Source organism: Lissotriton helveticus, chromosome 8 (genome assembly GCF_964261635.1).
Source record: "Lissotriton helveticus chromosome 8, aLisHel1.1, whole genome shotgun sequence".
NCBI lineage: Eukaryota > Metazoa > Chordata > Amphibia > Caudata > Salamandridae > Lissotriton > Lissotriton helveticus.
Window position 1 is genome coordinate 616631008 of NC_136069.1, and position 18053 is coordinate 616649060.

The window sequence follows — 18053 nt, forward strand, 5'->3', positions numbered from 1 at the left end:
AATCCCTGTGCAGGTGCAGGTGCTATGCTGCCTACACCTGCTGGCGTCTGGCAGCTACCAAAGTGTAGTCGCTGTGGCAGGAGGGGTGACCCAGAGCAGCCTGTCAAGGTTCTTCCACAAGTTCCTTGATGCCATGATCCAGAGGATGGCCCACTACATTTCCTTCCCTGCAACCCAGGCAGAACTTGTACAGACCAAAGCAGACTTTTACCAGATGGCAAGATTCCCCCACATCATTGGCTGCATAGACGGCACACACATTCCGATTTGCCCACCATCTGACACAGAATACATCTACCGCAATCGGAAGTCCACTCACACCATCAACGTACAGGTGATCTGCAATGCGAAATGCATCATCACAGACCTGGTAGCAAAATTTCCGGGTAGTACCCACGACTCCTACATTTTCCAACAGAGCGGCATCTATGCACGGCTGATGGCTGGGGAATTTGGAGAAGGATACCTCCTAGGTGAGACACATCATCAGCCCCCCATAACCAAAAACAGCAAAGTGAAATACATGTATGCATGTAAGTAATTTTACCCCTTTTCCTTCTAGGCGACAGTGCATATGCCCTCCGTTCATTCATTCTCACCCCCTACCTCAACCCCTCTACACCCAGCCAAAGGAGGTATAACCGTGCCCACAAAAGCACCAGGAATGTTGTGGAAAGGACATTCGGCATCTGGAAAAGCAGGTTTAGATGCCTGCACAAGAGTGGAGGTGCAAGGCAGTACACCCCCATCACCTGTTGCAAAATCATAGCTGTCTGTGCAATGTTACACAACCTTGCGGTGAAGAAGGGCACTGAGGTGGAGTTGAGTGACTACGAGGACCATGATGACGACGAAGCTGTGCCACTAACACAGCCAGCTGGGGTGTGTACGCCAAGTGATGGGAGACATAGACGTGAGGAGATAACAGCAAACTATTTCTGAGTGAGTACAAATGCACAGACAGGTGAATGGTTGTGTTGAATAAGCAATTTTTAATACTGTTGCTACACAGTTACTGCACTGATGTGCAACAAAAAAAAGGTGTAATGTCAATGAAAACAAAAGTCTAGGGTCCAGGTTGCCTCACCCGCCCTTGCTAGGCTATTTCTTTGAGCGCTTTGCAGCCCCACTGTGGTGTCCCTCACCCCCTTCAGAATGACCAGCGGCATCTGCGGAGCGCCTGGTGCTCCTGCGTGGCTCTGACGCAGCGCTGGCCGGGCTGCTGCGGCTGCTGCTGTCCCCAGCATCCCCCAGGTCCAGGGCAGGATTTGCGGCAGTGTTAGAGATGATCAAGGCCTCCATTGCTGTCGTGATGCGGGCCATTCCCCTTGTCAACTCTGCGGTATTTTGAGCGAGACTAGACTCCATGTTGGCACCACGCTGACAGAGTTGTGCCGTTGCTGCAGCAAGGCGGCTCAAGGAGCGGTTCTGCACCCGGGCATCCCGCCTGCGCACCACCTCTTGCTCCTCCATTCTGCCACATAACTGTGTGATGGCAGTGGTTAGCCTGCCTAAACCTGCTACTGCCTCCTTGTTGGAAGCCACAAAGGCCTGAAATCCTTTCACCATTTCCCCCATCTGCAGGTTGTGCTGCAGGAGCTGGCGTTGGCATGCCATGATGGATTTCGCCTGCTGCCTTTGGATCTTCACCATATTGCCTTCGAGGCCCCGGAACACACTGGCCTCCCGTGCTGGGTCTGCAGTGGTGGGAATGGCACGGCGCCGGGTACTGCTGCTGCCCGCCTGCTGCGTGGGCTGGGGTGCCACTGGTGGGGGTGTGGTGCTGGCCGGGGCCTGAGCCCCTGCTCCCAGGACAGGGTGTACTGGAGCCACAGTGGCAGGAGCTGGTGTAGGTGGAAAGAGCTCCCTTGTCGGGGAGTTCTCTGGGGAGAATTGCAAGGAGGGTGTGCTTTGCATTTGTGGGGAGTGAAGTGCATCAAAGTCAATTTCCAGGTCTCCCTCAATATCCAGGCCTATGGTGTTTTCCTCCTCCTCCTCGGCAGCCTGACTCGTGCTCGGCCCTGCGAGTGCAGTGGTAGATGGTGCTGCTGCCTCCTTTGGCAGTGTTTGTCCGCCTGATGGTGCCCCTAGGTACAAAGAAGCATTTGTAAATAGAGTACCGATGTATTACAGTCAGTACAATTAAAGCATTCCACATGTCCTAGCATCTCCGTAGAATGTGTTCCACTGTTTCATGTCTTGTGATTCTGCACTGCCATATTTTGATACCTACTGCTGACTGGATGTACCATGATGCTTGTCTCTTGTATGTTGGTTGCAGTACTGTGCTGGGGTTTGGCTATGCATTGTGTCTAATGGGGAGGTGTCTGGTAGGGTGTGTCCTGATGCGCATGCCTCTTACCTGTAGCTGTAGCTCTGGCTGAGCTGTCCAGGGTCCCAATTCCGGTCACGCTCTCCCTCTCAATGGTGCTGGAGACCAGTTCCTCCAGCTCGGTGAGGGGTGGCGCCGGGTTCCTGCCACCACCAGTGACTCCAGCCTGCTTCTGGATCTCTGCCATCTTCCGTTTGGTCAGGCTGCGGATGTCGTAGAAGCGCTTCTTCAGCTCATCCAGGGACCTGGGGGTGACACCCACAGCGTTGACCTTCTGACCGATATCGCTCCAGAGCCTCCTCTTGGTGCTTTCTGGCACATTGAGGGACAGCTTTCCGAATAGCTGCCGGTGCACCCTCACCACCTCCTCAACCAACACCTGCAGCTCGGTGCTGCTGAACTTAGGCTTCCTCTTCTGGCTGGACTTCTGGCTCTCACTCTGGTTTGCCATCTTGGTCTGAACAGTTCACTACCTCCTACTCCCACTGCTGCTAACTGTGACTGCTCAGCTCAGGCTGGCTCTCCAGAAAGTTCTTAATTGGCTGCACCTGCCAGGGTTGCCACTCCCTGTTTGGGAGGGGGAGGGGGAGCCACCTCATTGGCCGAAGCGGCTTTTGCCGATTCGGCTATCTCCGAATCGGATATTACCGATTCGGTAAAATCCGAATCGGTATCATCCGATTCGGAGATAGCCGAATCGGTTTCTTCAATGCATTCCTATGGGCTTTTTGGCCATGGGTGTGTTTTCATACCTCCGAATCGGTAATAGCCGATTCTGATTTTTCCGACTCGGCTGATTCCGATTCGGTGGTAGCCGATTCGGCTAGTTCCGATTCGGTGGTAGCCGATTCGGCTAGTTCCGATTCGGTGGTAGGCGAATCGGTACTTTCCGATTCGGTCCGTGATGATTCGGTACGTACCGATTCACATTACCGATGCCGACCGATTCCCTATTATTTCGCTGTTTGTTTCCTACATCTCGTTTTCCGATTTCAGAATACCGATTCGGCCCGCCTCGGTATTTTGGAATCGGAAATTCCCTTTTACCTACATCGGGCCCAAATGTTAACAGTCCACTTATAACAGCAACAAGTTACTTGCATTTGCACTTCTTAGATCTGCGTTCACCTCAACGGTAGATAAACAGTTGTGGATGGTACAGTTCAGATAAGAGGTAGTTAAAATTGTGGTTTATACATGTAGTCATAGCCTGCTAAGGTACGCAAGCATGTCTATGTAAACATGAATACTTAAGTCTGTCACCATGTTTTCATATGTTGGACACACGAGTCTTAGGTTAAATTACCTAAACATGATATGATTCGTTGCACCTTACCATAACATGGGAGGTAGCATTCTGATGGACAGGATGTATGTTATAGAAAGAGGCATTCATGTCAATTAAGTGATTAGTTATTAACATGGCTAAGACATTTCTGAGTAATTTGTATGTGACATGTTCTGTTACATATCTGTATTGATTTTGAATAGGTTAGTACCACCCTCTAACCTTTTCTTAATGTGGCTGCAAGTGTTTCTATAAATCCGAATTTCATATACTTTGGCACACAGCTGACACATGGATGCAAATCTACAGCATACATGATATCTATTTCAAATATCCTATGACATTTCAGGCAAAGAAGCATGGAATTGTCGATTTTTTATTAAATATATAGTATACATTACGTATTCACTTTACTGATACTTACCTTCAGTATGTCAGTTTAACAATTTGCTGCTCAGTATTAAAGCAGAATTGTAAGGAAAATAGATTGTTCACAATATCAGCTTGTCTCCTTTGATACCTCCTCTGTCATAACAACTACAAATACCCATCATCAATGTCTCCTGCAGATACTTCAGCAAGGGGTATTGGCTCTCTTGCAGTAATATTGTGCATTATTCTACAGACAAGTATCATCTTATGGACCACTTTTGAAGTGGAGAGTCACCTTCCACCAGAGATATCCAGGCAACAAATCCATGACTTCAGAATGCCAAAAATTATTTCAATGATCGATCAGGTCTTGCTATGTGCAGCATGGTATGATATCTCTCCTGGAGTCTTGGGACTACTAAATGGCTTTATGAGCCATGGTTGCATTGGAAAGCCCTGGCTACCTATAGTAAAAGGTGAGAGGCATATATCGCATATACACATATAACTTATCAGATGCATATTATTCTACATGGGACATGTGTGGATTTTATAAGAAGCCAGTGCTAGATGTGACTTTCTTAGAAGATTTCCCAACATGCAAGCAGAAAGATACACATACCAGTATCCTCAGCTGTTTTGAGGAGCAACAACATTGAAAAAGAAAATATAATTTTTTTAAATCACTTAAGACAGGAACTAATTCGGTGGACATTTTGGTCTTCATGGGTCATGTACAATGTTTATATTAGTGTGAGTTGTTGTTTGTAGCTTTATAGCATGTCTTTATGAACCCAAGAGAGTGCCTTTTTTGTGGACTATAAAGCCACAGGGTGGTCTTATATTGTCACCTGGGGACTGTTTTGTCATTCTTTCTTTACTGAGTGCCATTTGTTCTCATGTGTATCCATCTAGTGTTTTATGTTCAGTAATGCACCATTTACAAAGAGTGTACTTATTAGTGCAAGATGTACGTCTTACACTATTGTCTGCAAACTTCAGCCAACAGCACATCTCTGGTAAGTCATCCTACACTTCAGGAAAACTATCATTTATGTCAATTGTTTGTGATCTGCACCCATAGTGCATAAAAGCAGACTTACTGTAAATAAGCCATTATGTTGCCGCCACTGTAGCAATCGTTACATCTTTTTCTATTTTACTTAACTCATATTTGGGTCTAAGGTGCAAGTTACTTTGGTATTTCATGGATACTGTGGTTTGTGGTGTTACACATCCACATTTTCTAATCTGACTTTAGCTTTAGAAGCCTCAGTTTGTGGCACCGCATCTGTCATTTTACAACGGAGTGCATCTAATGCTCACATGCATAGTATTATACAACAACCTATTAATATGGCATCAAGAAACACACATTTCAAAATCAAATAATGATACCCAGGGTAAATCTACCTTAGCAATTAAGTTATGTCTATACAACGTATCCTATTGATTGTAGATGTCAAAAGGCAGTTGTATGTGTAACATTGCTTCTTTATGTGTTATTAGAAGGGGCATTTCTGTTACGTAGCTTATTATTTTGTTAAACTGCTTGGATACATTTTCATGGAAGTAGAATGTGTCAGAAAGATGTGATCCACATCCAACAAATTAACTCTGTTAGTTAAGAACATTTGTATAGTGGATATGTGTCATCAATAAAGACACACGTAGAGACTGTAACATCAGAGATCAAGATGCAGAATCAGGTTTACCTTTCTTCTGCAGGTGCTTCAATAAATGAATCCACAAAACCTGAATATTCTCAACACTAATTAATTAAAACTTATTAACGGATATCAGGAGCAGTTGTAACAATATCTCTGCCCATGGGCTGGCTTTCAACATTATTGCCATTTACCACCCGATTTTAGTGTTCAATTTCCACTATTTGTCAATACACCAGGCGGCATTTCATGTTGTAAATAGCAAGAGGAAAACATGTGTGATAGGTCAGAAAGTACCTCACGTAAGCATCACAAAGGGAGCTGCTGGTTGGTACTCACCAGTTTGCCCACTCTTACATCATCGGTAACTTTCATAACCATAAATAAAAAAAGGAAGTGTCCAGATTTTGAGAGGTGAAGAAAAGAAAGAAGTGATGTGTATAAGAATGCACTATAAGAGAGTGCACGCATGGTGCAAACCAAGATGGCTACCTGAAACAGAGCCTTGTCCCGCGACGGGAGATGCCGCAGTAATTTCTGCGGCTCCGGCCCCTCTCTATCCCTGAAACTGTGCTTTTAAGAAATCGGAAGACTTCCTGCACACCTTATGGGTATTGGTATGGCTTTTTTCTTCTCCTGCCAGGAGATATCCTAAAAGTACCCATCTCCTCATATTTGGCCGCCATTTTATTTTTCTGCAATGCTGTTTTCCCCTCAACTGCATTATGTCTGAAGGGATTACCAACATAATTTTTCCTACCATGTGTTTTCCTGCAAAAGGCATGGTTTGTTCTATTTTTTCATCTGATATTTTTGACCAGCTGACTTCTGAGGTTGCTTAATTTGGCGGTTTTGCGCTAGTGGAGTTTTCATCTCCTGTCTTCTATCTTTTTGTTTGAAACACGGATAACAACAAGTTTCTCTCTGTATTGAAGCCTTCTCATTTCTCCTGGATTTTCCTCCACTCTTTGCTTATGGGAAGGAGTAAGAAACTAATTTTTAGCAATAAAAAGTCTATTATTGATGCTCCTGGGTCCTGCTCATCTCATATTAATTATTCATTACAAACAAGATGGCGCAATCTAACTCTTCAAGACCAGTGGCTTCACCGACTGCTTCAATTAAATTGTAAACTCCATAACATAACAGGTGTATTTGTAAAGCGCTCGTTCACCACTACGGGTATCTTGGCGCTGAAATAACAGATGTATATTGTTACCCAACTCAATGGTACTCATTTTGTCAACCTCAGAAGGATGAAAGGCTGAGTGGACCCGCCGGGATTTGAACCTGTGACCATGAGGTCAAACACAGGCCCCTGCAGTGGATGCATTAGTCCACTGAGCCAGCAGACCCGGCATCCTCTGTCACCAAGCATCTTAAACAGGATCCTCCTTCTCCGCCGAAGTCTGCCTCTCCTGTATCCTTGGACACTTTGCTGGATGAAATACGTGCCTTACATCCATTTATTAAAGAAACATATTCTCATCTGCAAGTCTTAGACACTAAATGGACATCCATGGAATCTCGTATTTCTATGGTGAAACAACAAGTTGGAGAGTTACATGACATCTCTGTCAAGGTTGTTAATTTAGATAAGGAGGTCGTCCTGTTGAAAAAATCTGCTGAAGATCTTGAGAATAGAAACAGACTCAATAATCTTTGATTATATGGACTTCCGGAAGGCTTGGAGGGTGACAACTATGTTCAATTCTTCACCACCTTACTACCAAAGCTTCTGGATTTTTCTCCATCTACAAAAAGCATTCAACGGGCTTATAGACTGGGTCCTCGTTTGACTTCTACATCAACTCCTTCGAAACCAAGGGGTGTCATTTTTCTCTTTTTTAAATTCACCAACCTGTTACAAGTTCTGAATACTGCCAAAGCCAAAAAACAACTTACATGATCTGATTCCAAGTAATTCATCTCACAGGACATTTCTTCAACTACTGCCAAGCGTCGAAAAGACTTTCTTGACCTTCGGCCTGCTCTACACACATTGGGCGCAAGATATGAATTATTTCATCCATGCTTATTTAAGGTCACTTTCCAAAACAAAACTTCCACCTTTGAGGATCCGGTAGACTTGAGGAAATTCATCCAATCTCATTTCCCAATGTTGATGGAAATCTCTAGTCCCTCTTCTGCATCCTCAATGCCTTGACTTATCTCTTTTTTTTGTTGCTGTAGCATGGTTGATCTATGTAACTTCATTTCGTTTTTTCCTTGCAGGCTGTTCATTGGTATCGTTCTGTTGTTATTTGTTTTATAAAATGGTATTCCTTTTTCTCTTCCGCTCTTTATTTTCTCACAGAATTTGTCTTTGGAATCTCCTAATGTATCCGTTTCCAGCTCGATTTATATACTCCCCCGTTGTGGTTCGTTCCTCCTGATTTGGTGTGCCGTCTTCACTTGTGTGTTGCCACTCCTTCTAGGTGCGTATTGCAGTCGTCAATCCTTTTTCGTTACCTTCATTGTAATTGTAGACTTCTTTCTCTTCAATGGTTGGCATTTACTGTCTTTTCTTACTGTCTTTTCTATTATTCCCTTTTCTTTCCTCTTTTTCCTCTTTCCTATCCTTCTTTTCTCTACTTCCCTTCCCTGTTTCGATCTTCTATCTCTCCTTGTTTATTACTGATGATCGCATTGTGTTATATGCTGTTCAATTGATCTTCATTCAAGGTTATTTCCGGAATGTGAAAGGAGTTATTAACCCCATTAAAAGGCAGAGAGGGGGGCATGGCTAGCTGCTGTCGAGAATGGCCGCTGCCTGAACGAGCTCCTACCTTCCCGACATCTATCCTGTCCCATCCTGTGCTATCCATCGAGAGAAAGTGCCCTGAAGTAAAAGTGACCCATTCCCGGACCCCCTGGGGAACTTACAGCTCCTGTTGAAGTGCGTGCGGTGAGATATCGTCCTTTCTGACGACTTGTGCTGGGCAGCAATGGCGGCTTCCCGGTGCCAAGGGGAGTGGGTGATGGCCCCAAGATGCGGCGAAGATTGAATCCTGCGGGCTGCGAAACCACTGAGGAAGTGCTCCCTACACAGGCGACTGCTACGGTGTGCTTGAGGCGGTGGAGGGCCAGAGACCTGCCCAGTATCATCGACGATGGCGGGGAGCCCCGGTGAGCACTCAACCACTAGAGACCCCGGCTCGGAGGCCTGGACAGCGGGGTGCGTAGCCGCGGACCCGGTGGCTTGAGGGCATAGACAGTGCGGCAGCCATGAGAAAATACAGCGAGTCAGAGCGGAGGTGGAGGGAGTCCTCCTGTAACAACCGCGGCTGGATCTGGGCACCCACGGAAGTGGAAGCATGCGGGGCCCAGCTGACGCAAATCCGGTGTGGAAATCGAGGTTCCAGCTTGGGGCCTATAAGCTAGAGTGACCTGCATTGGGTGCTGGAGCGGGGACGGCAACTGCTGACGCATCTGCCCTCCCGTCAACGTGAGAGACCCAGAGGTGATTGGAGGTTGCCAACGTTTGCAGGGGGGCCGTTGGCTGGTGCCCCACCTTTTTTCCGGAGAAGCAGCTCGGCAGCATTGCTGTACTTGTGACGCGGCGGACCAGGAGGTAGGGGGGGAGAGTGACTGTGGCTGACCCCTGGGCAAATAAGAGAGACTAAGGCCATGACCGAATGGGCCACAGCATGACGGCCTGGCAGAGTGTGGGCCCCGTAGAGGAGGCCTAAAGTATGGACTGGGCCACTCTTAAATAAGTGCGCAAGATTCTGGGAGCGTCTATTGAGCACAGGTTTAATGCACGTTGTGGCCTTCGGGTGAAAAGGAAGTGTTGGATTGAAGGGGATTGCCCCGGCTGGCCCCCTGAACTTTGATTGGCGAGTGGCAGTGGACACAAGTTCCTTCTATGTGACTGCGGGTGAGGCTGAAAAGGCATTTCAGGATTAGTATTGATGGGTGTGGCCTACTGCGCGAGCCACCCACATACTTTGCAGACGCATTGCTTCCCTGGGTGCTGGTGGTGGAGCTAAAGACCGTTCAGTACATGACGTGTACTGATAAGGTGGGGGGTTGGGAGCTTTGGCCCATCCATAAGAGACTACCGCACCTGGGTGCCACAGTGGAGGGGCCTAGACGACATGTACAGGCAGCTGGTGCGGCTACATTGTCCACATAGACGACTACTGCTACGAGTGAAGAGGTCTGAGCAACCAGCGCTGGGGGGCTGACCAAAAGGGCGAAGGCTCCAGAAGCACTACGCATTACCATGACCACTCCCACTGACGAGGGGAGACTGTCCTTGCGGGGTTGACCTGTGCCCTCATCCAGTGGAATATCAGGTGGTGCACAGTCCTGGCGACGGCAGGAAAGGGTCTCAGGGGTAACGCCCAAAAGCAATTAGCAAAATTTGCGTGGTCTAAAGCCGGAATGAAAAGTGAATCGCCGCGATTGGAGAAGCACGGTGGGGCAGCGGCGTCTACACAGGACCCGGAGCCCACTCTTCATGATGTCATGGCGGCCATTAATGGAGTGCGTGCGTCGGTGGACTCGGTCAATGTGGAGGTCTCTCTAATCAGAGCCGACTTCCGGAAGATGGACGAGAAGGTCAGAGTACTCAAGATAGTTAGTAGCTCCCTGCAGACGGATACATCGGAACTGCAAACGCAAATGCTCGAAATGCAGAAGAAGCAGGAGAGAATGTCGCAACAACTCGATGACTATGAAGGCCGTGCCCTCCGCAATAACATTCGTATCTTAGGGGTCCCGGAGAAAACGGAGGGGCCGGCGGCGGACCTGTATGTGGAAGATCTCATTACAAAACACCTCAAACCTAAGACTCTGTCCAGCTATTTTTCTATTGAAGGAGCCCATAGGGTACCAGGGGGTAGACCAAAACCCGGAGCACCCCCCGAGGCCCCCTAATGCTCGGGTGTTTAACTATCGGGACAGAGACATTATCCTGCAGACTGCACGCTCCAATCCCCCCTGAAGATAGATAACTATGAGGTGGCCTTTTTTTCCTATTTCATGGCCAAGGTTCAGGCTCAATGCCGCAGCTATCAGGCGGTGAAGAAGGAATTGAGAGATCGGGAGGTTAGGTACGCGATGCTCTTTCCAGCGCCTTTGAGAGTGGAGTCAGATGGCAAGTCATGGTTCTTTGACTCTCCAGAGGCAGTCTGGGATTGGATGGAGGGCTGGACCATGGTGGGGAACCAGAGGAGGGATCGTCCTGGTAAACCTGGCCAACACAGAGGTACCCAAATGGATGTGGCGCATAATGGCTCAGCGGAGGATGACAGTCAGTTGAAGGAACAGGACTAATGGACATGGGCTACAAGATTGGTGAGCCTATGCTCAGCTGAAACGCAAGTAGGGGGTCGTGGGGGAGGGGTAGTAATACCCATCATTGCGAGACTTTCCTACAAGGGGTTCCTAATGTAATGATACAGACTGATGGGTTTCATAGGTGTGATTTGGAAGGGACTCAAAATCGGGTGGATGGCTATAAGTGATGTGTATTCGCGGGAAGGGGGGTCACTCTACCCTGTTTATTTTCAGCATTTGGGGGGGAGGCACTCTGCCATGTTTGGGTGTGGGTGGTTCTAAATCCATGGGTAGGGGGGCAGGGAGGGGGTGGAAGTTGAGGGGGATGGGGGTGTTTCAAGGTTGAGTGTTTAATTGGTATGATGGTTGGGTCAATGATCTTTGCGAGTGATGCAATCGTGGAGCAGCTTATTGATGAGCACTTGGATACTGTGAGTCAAAAGCGAAAAATAGCCATATTGAACATTGGACGGCAATTGCTGAGTTGACTGGTTCATGTTTTTCCTACATAGTGATGATCCGAATACTGGAAATGGGAGTGATGCACGGCTATGGGGCAGGATAGAGACCAGACCCTTTCTATAATGTCCTGGAACATTAATGGTGTTGGGGATAGGATTAAACGGGGAATAGTGCAACAGTACCTAAAGAGACACTCACCTGATGTGGTCTTGCTGCAAGAAACCCATCTGGTAGGTCAGAAATCCAAGGCCCTCACTAGCTGGGGATACAAACTTCTGGTACATGCAGACTACACCACGGGCTCAAGGGGTACGGCTATATTTGTGGGGAAAACTACGCCCCTTATTGTTCACAAGACATGGGCGGATACAGGGGGCCGCTTTGTGGGGTCGGAGGCCCAATGGGATGGAAATGACATTAACATATTCTCTGTCTATTTACCGCCCGCTCTGGGAGACCTGGGTAGTAGGCTGACGAGACTCTGGGAGGGCACACTTATCATGGTGGGAGACTACAACATGACCTTAGATGACACTATTTATCGCCACCCACCAAAGCCTAAAGAGAAATCTAATGACCAAATGACTGATTTTGCGGAGGCGTTGGGGTTGGCAGATGTGAGCCGGGCGCTTCACCCCACTGATAAATTATTCACGTATTTTTCTAGTGTCCACTGTAGCTTGTCACGTATTGACTACTTCCTCATGCATCTGTCCTCATTAGGAAATTTCGCCCAATGTAAAGTCTTACCCAGAGGCATTTCAGACCAATCCCTGGTCTGGATGGAATAAATGCACTGGGAACGACAACCACACACCACTATAGTCCTTAACCCATGGCTCCTACATATACCAGATATTAGGGATGAACTCCGCACACAAACGGAGAACTATTTTACTGTAAAATGTGGGCTCAGTCGACTCCGCACAAATAATCTGGGAAGCATTCAAAGTAGTTCTTAAGGGGCAAGCTCTGTCATTAAAGGCGGGTTATATTGCCAAACAACACAAACTCTTGGTTCAGGTAGAGTCTGACCTCCTTGAACTAGAGCAGGAGCATTCACGGGATACCTCACCGGACACTAGTCACAGACTCCTACTGAAACAAGACGAATACAGGATAAAAACCAGGGAACAGATAGTGGCTAAACATCGTGCAACCCTGCATAGACTCTATGAGCTTAGAGATAGGGCACGCAGGACACTGGCGTGGTTGGAGACATCGGGGGGTGAGGCTGTGATTCACCCACAAGAAATAGAGGAACAATTTGCGGATCATTTTGAAACAGTATACTCCCCTTCCACGCACTATACGGCTGAGGACTCCTGTCAACTCCTCCTGGACAGCAATGTGCCGGGCCTCTCGGAGGCAGAGCGAGAGACCCTGGAGGCAGACCTCTCGAATGAAGAAATAAGCAAGTCCCTTGGCAGGTTAAATTCGGAAAGGCGATGGGGCATAATGGCATCCCAGCAGAGTTTTTGAAGGCCACTGCCTCTCTGACTGTGCTGCACCTGAAAGCCATCTATGAAGAAAGTTTAGAAGTGGGCGGACTACCAGTAGAGCAGCAGATAGCCACCATTATAGTCATTCATAAGCAGGGTAAGCCAGCGGATAACTGTGGCTCCTATAGGCCAATCTCGCTGATTAATGTGGAGACAAAGGTTTTGGCAAAAGTCCTAGCAAATAGGATGGTGACAGCTATTACTTCATTGGTCCACCAAGACCAATCTGGCTTTATGCCAGGTAGAAATACGGCTCTCAATATACGCCGTTTGCACAATGTGATGGCTCGTAGGAAGTATATTGAAAAGGACGCAGGGGGGCTCTGTCTCGACGCCTCCATGGCGTTCGATTCCATAGAGTGGCCATAACTGTTCAAAGTCTTAGGGAAGGTGGGATTGGGCCCTAAATTCATAGCCTGGTAAAGCTGCTGTATACCGGTGTGTTGGTACAGGTGAGGGTTAATGGTTTTACATCTCGGACGTTCGAGCTACGCCCGGATTACTAGGCAGGGGTGCCCGCTTTCTCCGTTGATTTTATCCCTTATGCTGGAGCCTCTTGCGGCTTGGGTGTGTAGAGACGTGATGGTGTGTTGGATGCGCTGGGCAGCTGAAGTGGAAGATCGGATATCCCTCTATGCAGACGACATTCTGCTATACCTAATATTCCCGTACAAATCGATCAGTGTGGTGCTGGACATATTCATGGATTTTGGTAAATATTCGGGATAAGCGATCAATTGGCACAAGCCTTCCGACAGACTGTGCTATAATGGTCACGACGGAGTGGTTTCGCTATTTGGGGATTTTTGTCACTTCAGACCCAGCTTGTTTCTATAAATCCAATCTGGCCCCACCTTTGGCCCGACTACAAGCGGATATAAAACATTGGAGGTCTCTGCCCCTAACACTGGTGGGGAGGGCGGCACTCTTTAAAATGTTAGCCCTTCCTCGCTTTCTTTACATATTACATAACTGTCCCCACAGGATCCCGGACTCGTATTTTAGAGCTGTTGAAGGGGAGATTTGCACACTGCAGTGGGATGGAAAGGCCCCTAGAATTGCACTGCAGAAATTGACAAAAGGCTGGTACAACGGGGCATAGCACTTCCTGACCTACAGCGTTACTACTGGGCGGCGCAATTGTTGACCGTCAATCACTGGATATATCACCCCCCAAATGACCCAGCATATGCCCTTGATAGATACCAAACTGACCGCTACGGATATCTGGGGGCCCTATATACCACTGATAGGAAATGCAAAGGGAGGTTCTTTGGACCCACCAAACATACATTGGAAATCTGGCGGGTAGTTACTTCACGGCTAGGATGGACGGGCGTTCTCTCACAGGTCACACCGCTGTGGTTCACCCAGAAGCTGGACATGCTGTGCCCACATTTGATAATTAGGAGCTCATCGGGGTATCAGCGGTAAAGGATCTGGTTAAGAAGGGAGCAACACTTACCTTTGGTGAGCTCCAGAAACAATATCACCTGGCACAAGGGGAAATCTACAGGTATTTACAAATCAGACAAGCGATACAGGCAGCATTCCCGTCTCTCAAAGATATACCAGAGACGTCCCCTCTGGAGGACTGCTTGCTAGATGGGCCTCTCAATTCAAAGGCAATATCTCTTACAAGAAGTTGAGTAATAACCTGCCGGACACCTTCGCGAAGCTCAGAGAGCGGTGACAAGACGACATTGCCCCTATAGATGACGAGGACTGGCAGACGGCACTCATGTCCCCACGTGCAGCAGCGATAACTCACAGATTTCAGTTGATTCAACTTAGGGTACTCCACCGATCATACATCACAGGGACAGTTTTGGCAAGAATAGGAACTAGACCTGATGACCGGTGTGAGAAGGGATGTGGTCAGAAGGCCACATTTTGCCATACACTGTGGACTTGCCCCAAAATACGTCCCCTTTGGGAGGGAGCCTCAGACCACATGCACACAACTTTGGGAAAGAACATAGTTTTAACTCAACAACTGGGACTAATAAACATTTGGGAGGCGACTGACCTCACGGAAGTTGAACAGCAATTTGCGACACTGGGATACACACTGGTAAAAAGAGAGCTGGCTAAAGGTTGGGGGGAACGAAACCACCACTCGTCACCCTGTGGGTCGGAGAAATGGATAGGTATATGTTGGCACAAACTGAGGTTCTTAAGGCTCGGGTGCCCCAAGAAATGGGATAGGAAGTGTTCACACTGGAATAAGCATCTGGGGGATCCCTGTGTGTCGCCTACTGTTGAAATGGAAATGCATGGACAGGTGAGTCTTGTAGGAAATGTTTAATGTGTAACCAGGATTAATGTCTACTTGATTATCTTGCTGAACACCTTGAATATGTCGTCCAATCATGTAATGTATGGCTGTGATTGAAACCAATAAACAAAGTTTACATTTTTTTTAAAAAGGCAGATAATACTTTCTCATCTAGCCTCCTATGATCCAGATTTAGTTTTGTTACAAGAGACTCATTTGACTGAAGTAGAGGCTTTGAAACTTAAAATGAGTTGGGTGGGTTTAGTTCTTGTTTCCCCTACCGCTAATAAGAAAAATGGTGTGATTATTCTTTGTCACAAACAGTTAAATTGTTCTGTTGTTTCTTATGAGATAGATTCGGAAGGTAGATGGTTATTAGTTAAGCTACTTATTAATAATATTTTGTTGACTGTTTTTAATGTTTATGGGTCCGACTCGACCGGACTATTCCTTTTGGCCTAACATTACGAAAAATGTATCCAGTGTAAAGATGAACTTTTTGTTTTAGGAGGTGATTGCAAGCAGGTTGTTGATCCATGTACAGACCGTAATTCACAGGTTTGTTTTTTTCCACATAAAACTCACAAACAATTCCACAACACCATTTCCCAATCACACCTTATTGATGCTTGGCATCTATGGCTTGGCATCTATGCAACCCAGATGCAACAGAATTCTCTTTTTCCTCCCCCTGTGGCTCTCTTACACAGTTAGATTACATTTTCCTCTCTAAACACTTATCTCAAAATCTCATTTCTTCTTCAATAGAACCCATTGTGATTTCTGATCACGCCCCAGTAGTTGCAGATTTTGATTTGCTCCAACCGCAGCCCAGATCTTCTCGATGGAGATTCAATCTCTTACAGGACCCTCATTTTTCCTCTTACTTTATTTCTTTTACTTAAGAATGTTTTCTCTTAAATCAAGATCCCAATTCTAATCTTTCATTGATATGAGACACATTTAAAGCTGCTGCTCGTGGTTTCATTATCAACTTTGTCTTCAAGAAAAAGAAAAAATCCCTTGCTCAACATAAATCTCTATTAACTAATATTAAACAATTAGAACATCAATTCTATTCTTCCGCAACTAACCTTTAATTTACAAGAACTTCTCCATGCAAAATTTTATTTCAACAAAGTAACCACTGATAATGCTTAGACTATTCTCTTGCGTAGTGATGCCCGCTATTATGGTGGATGAAATAAATCTAATAAGCTTTTGGCTAACTACCTTAAAGTTTGAAAGGAACGCATGTGAATAGACTCTTCAAACTCCAGAGGGGAAACACCTTTTTAAAGAACAGGATCTATTGGGAGAGTTTGTGAAATTTTATAAGTCCTTGTACATGCCGGAATCCACTGCTTCTCCTTCTTTTCTTTGATTTACACTTACCTTGCCCAGGTTAGCCCTTCTCCACGTGGAACTCTTGATTTCAATGCTCTTGAATCTGACCTTTTGACTATAGAAATAGGTAAATCCCTAAATTCGCTTAAAAAAACTAAAAACTCCGGGTCCAGATGGATTAACGGTAGAATTTTATCTACACTTCTCAAATGTATTACTACCCAAACTGCTTCAGCTCTTCCAACATTTTTCTAATACTGGCAAAGCAGAGGGTACATTTTTAAAGGCTACAATTTGTTTAATTCATAAAGAAGGTTGTGATCCAAAGTTTTGTTAGCATCACTGTAGCGGGTTGCGCAGTAATGGGCAACAAACGGGTTTTTGTACGTGGGGGTTTTATATGGTGAAATAGAATATCGGTACAAGTTTTCCTCTGAGGGGGTCTCCTCGGGGATCGACTTCTCTCAGGACGCTTCTTCCGTCGGGTAGCCTCTGCCTTCGCTCGGATCGGGCTCCGTCTCGTTTCTACTGGATCCGTCTCCGTGGTTGTGCCTTCAAGCGCCTCGGAGGAAGGGACAAGAGAGGGAGTCTCAGTACGTGGATTACACAAGTTTGTGAGGGGAAAGGGAGTGAGGAAACCCAAGGTGCATATCTACAACGTCCGTGAACGGGGGGGGGTTAAGTGCTGGACGGGTTCCCAGGGAAATGGAAAGGATAGGGCTTAACCTAAAAGCGGTTCCCCCGCCTCTTTACCCAACCCGAGATACGGTCACGTACCTCTGTAAGCCACACGCCTCCAGGTCGCGTGTGGCTGGGCGGCTCGTAATGCCGTTGGCCTCCTGGCTCCCGCGCCGTCAACGGGTCTCTCCACTTTTCCTCCGCCTCGATAGATGGTACTTCGGGTCTTTCCTCTGCCGTCACATTTTCTCTCTCTTCTCTCCACCGCACTCCTCTCTGCTCAGCGTCCTCCACTCCAACACCCACGCCGGTGAACAAGCACACCTGGCTCCTCTCTACTTCCATATTTGCTTCCTGGTTAGGCTCCGCCTCCACCTCGGGTCGTTGCCAGTTAAAGGGCCAGTCCATGTTGTCCTCTTCATCACAGCTATACCATTCGGCCGGTCCAGCCGTGACCTGTGGTTGAGCTGGCTGAAACGACAGGAGGGGGGGTCACAAGATGAAACTCCGCTAGGGTAGGCACCAGCCTTCGAGGCGCCTACTGGACCACCGACCCCGTTACAATCACCGTCGAATTTATCTTGTAAATGTGGACTATAAAATCTTTTCTAAATTGCTTGCCTTACATCTCGAACCTCTTCTGCCTACCCTTATCAATCCAGAACAATGTGGCTTTGTGAAAGGCAGATTAACCTCTGATAACTCTTGAATGTTTTTTTAATGTCCTGAATCAATCATCCACCCTATCTTATTCCCTTACTGCAATTACTGTTGATGCAGAGAAGGCTTTTGATAGAGTTGATTGGTCATTTTTATTCAAAACTCTAACCTGGCATGGTTT

General features: G+C 46.9%; 1 protein-coding gene across 1 annotated transcript; it reads right to left on the reverse strand.

Annotated features, from left to right (window-relative positions):
• Positions 1-931: 931 nt before the first annotated feature.
• LOC144771726 (uncharacterized) lies at positions 932-2912 on the reverse strand. The gene is made up of 2 exons (XM_078656044.1): positions 2363-2912; positions 932-2087 (listed from the first exon to the last, which is right to left on the reverse strand). Exons 1-2 carry the CDS (start codon positions 2781-2783, stop codon positions 1102-1104), a joined length of 1407 nt encoding a protein of 468 aa, XP_078512170.1. The 5' UTR covers positions 2784-2912; the 3' UTR covers positions 932-1101.
• Positions 2913-18053: the final 15141 nt, after the last annotated feature.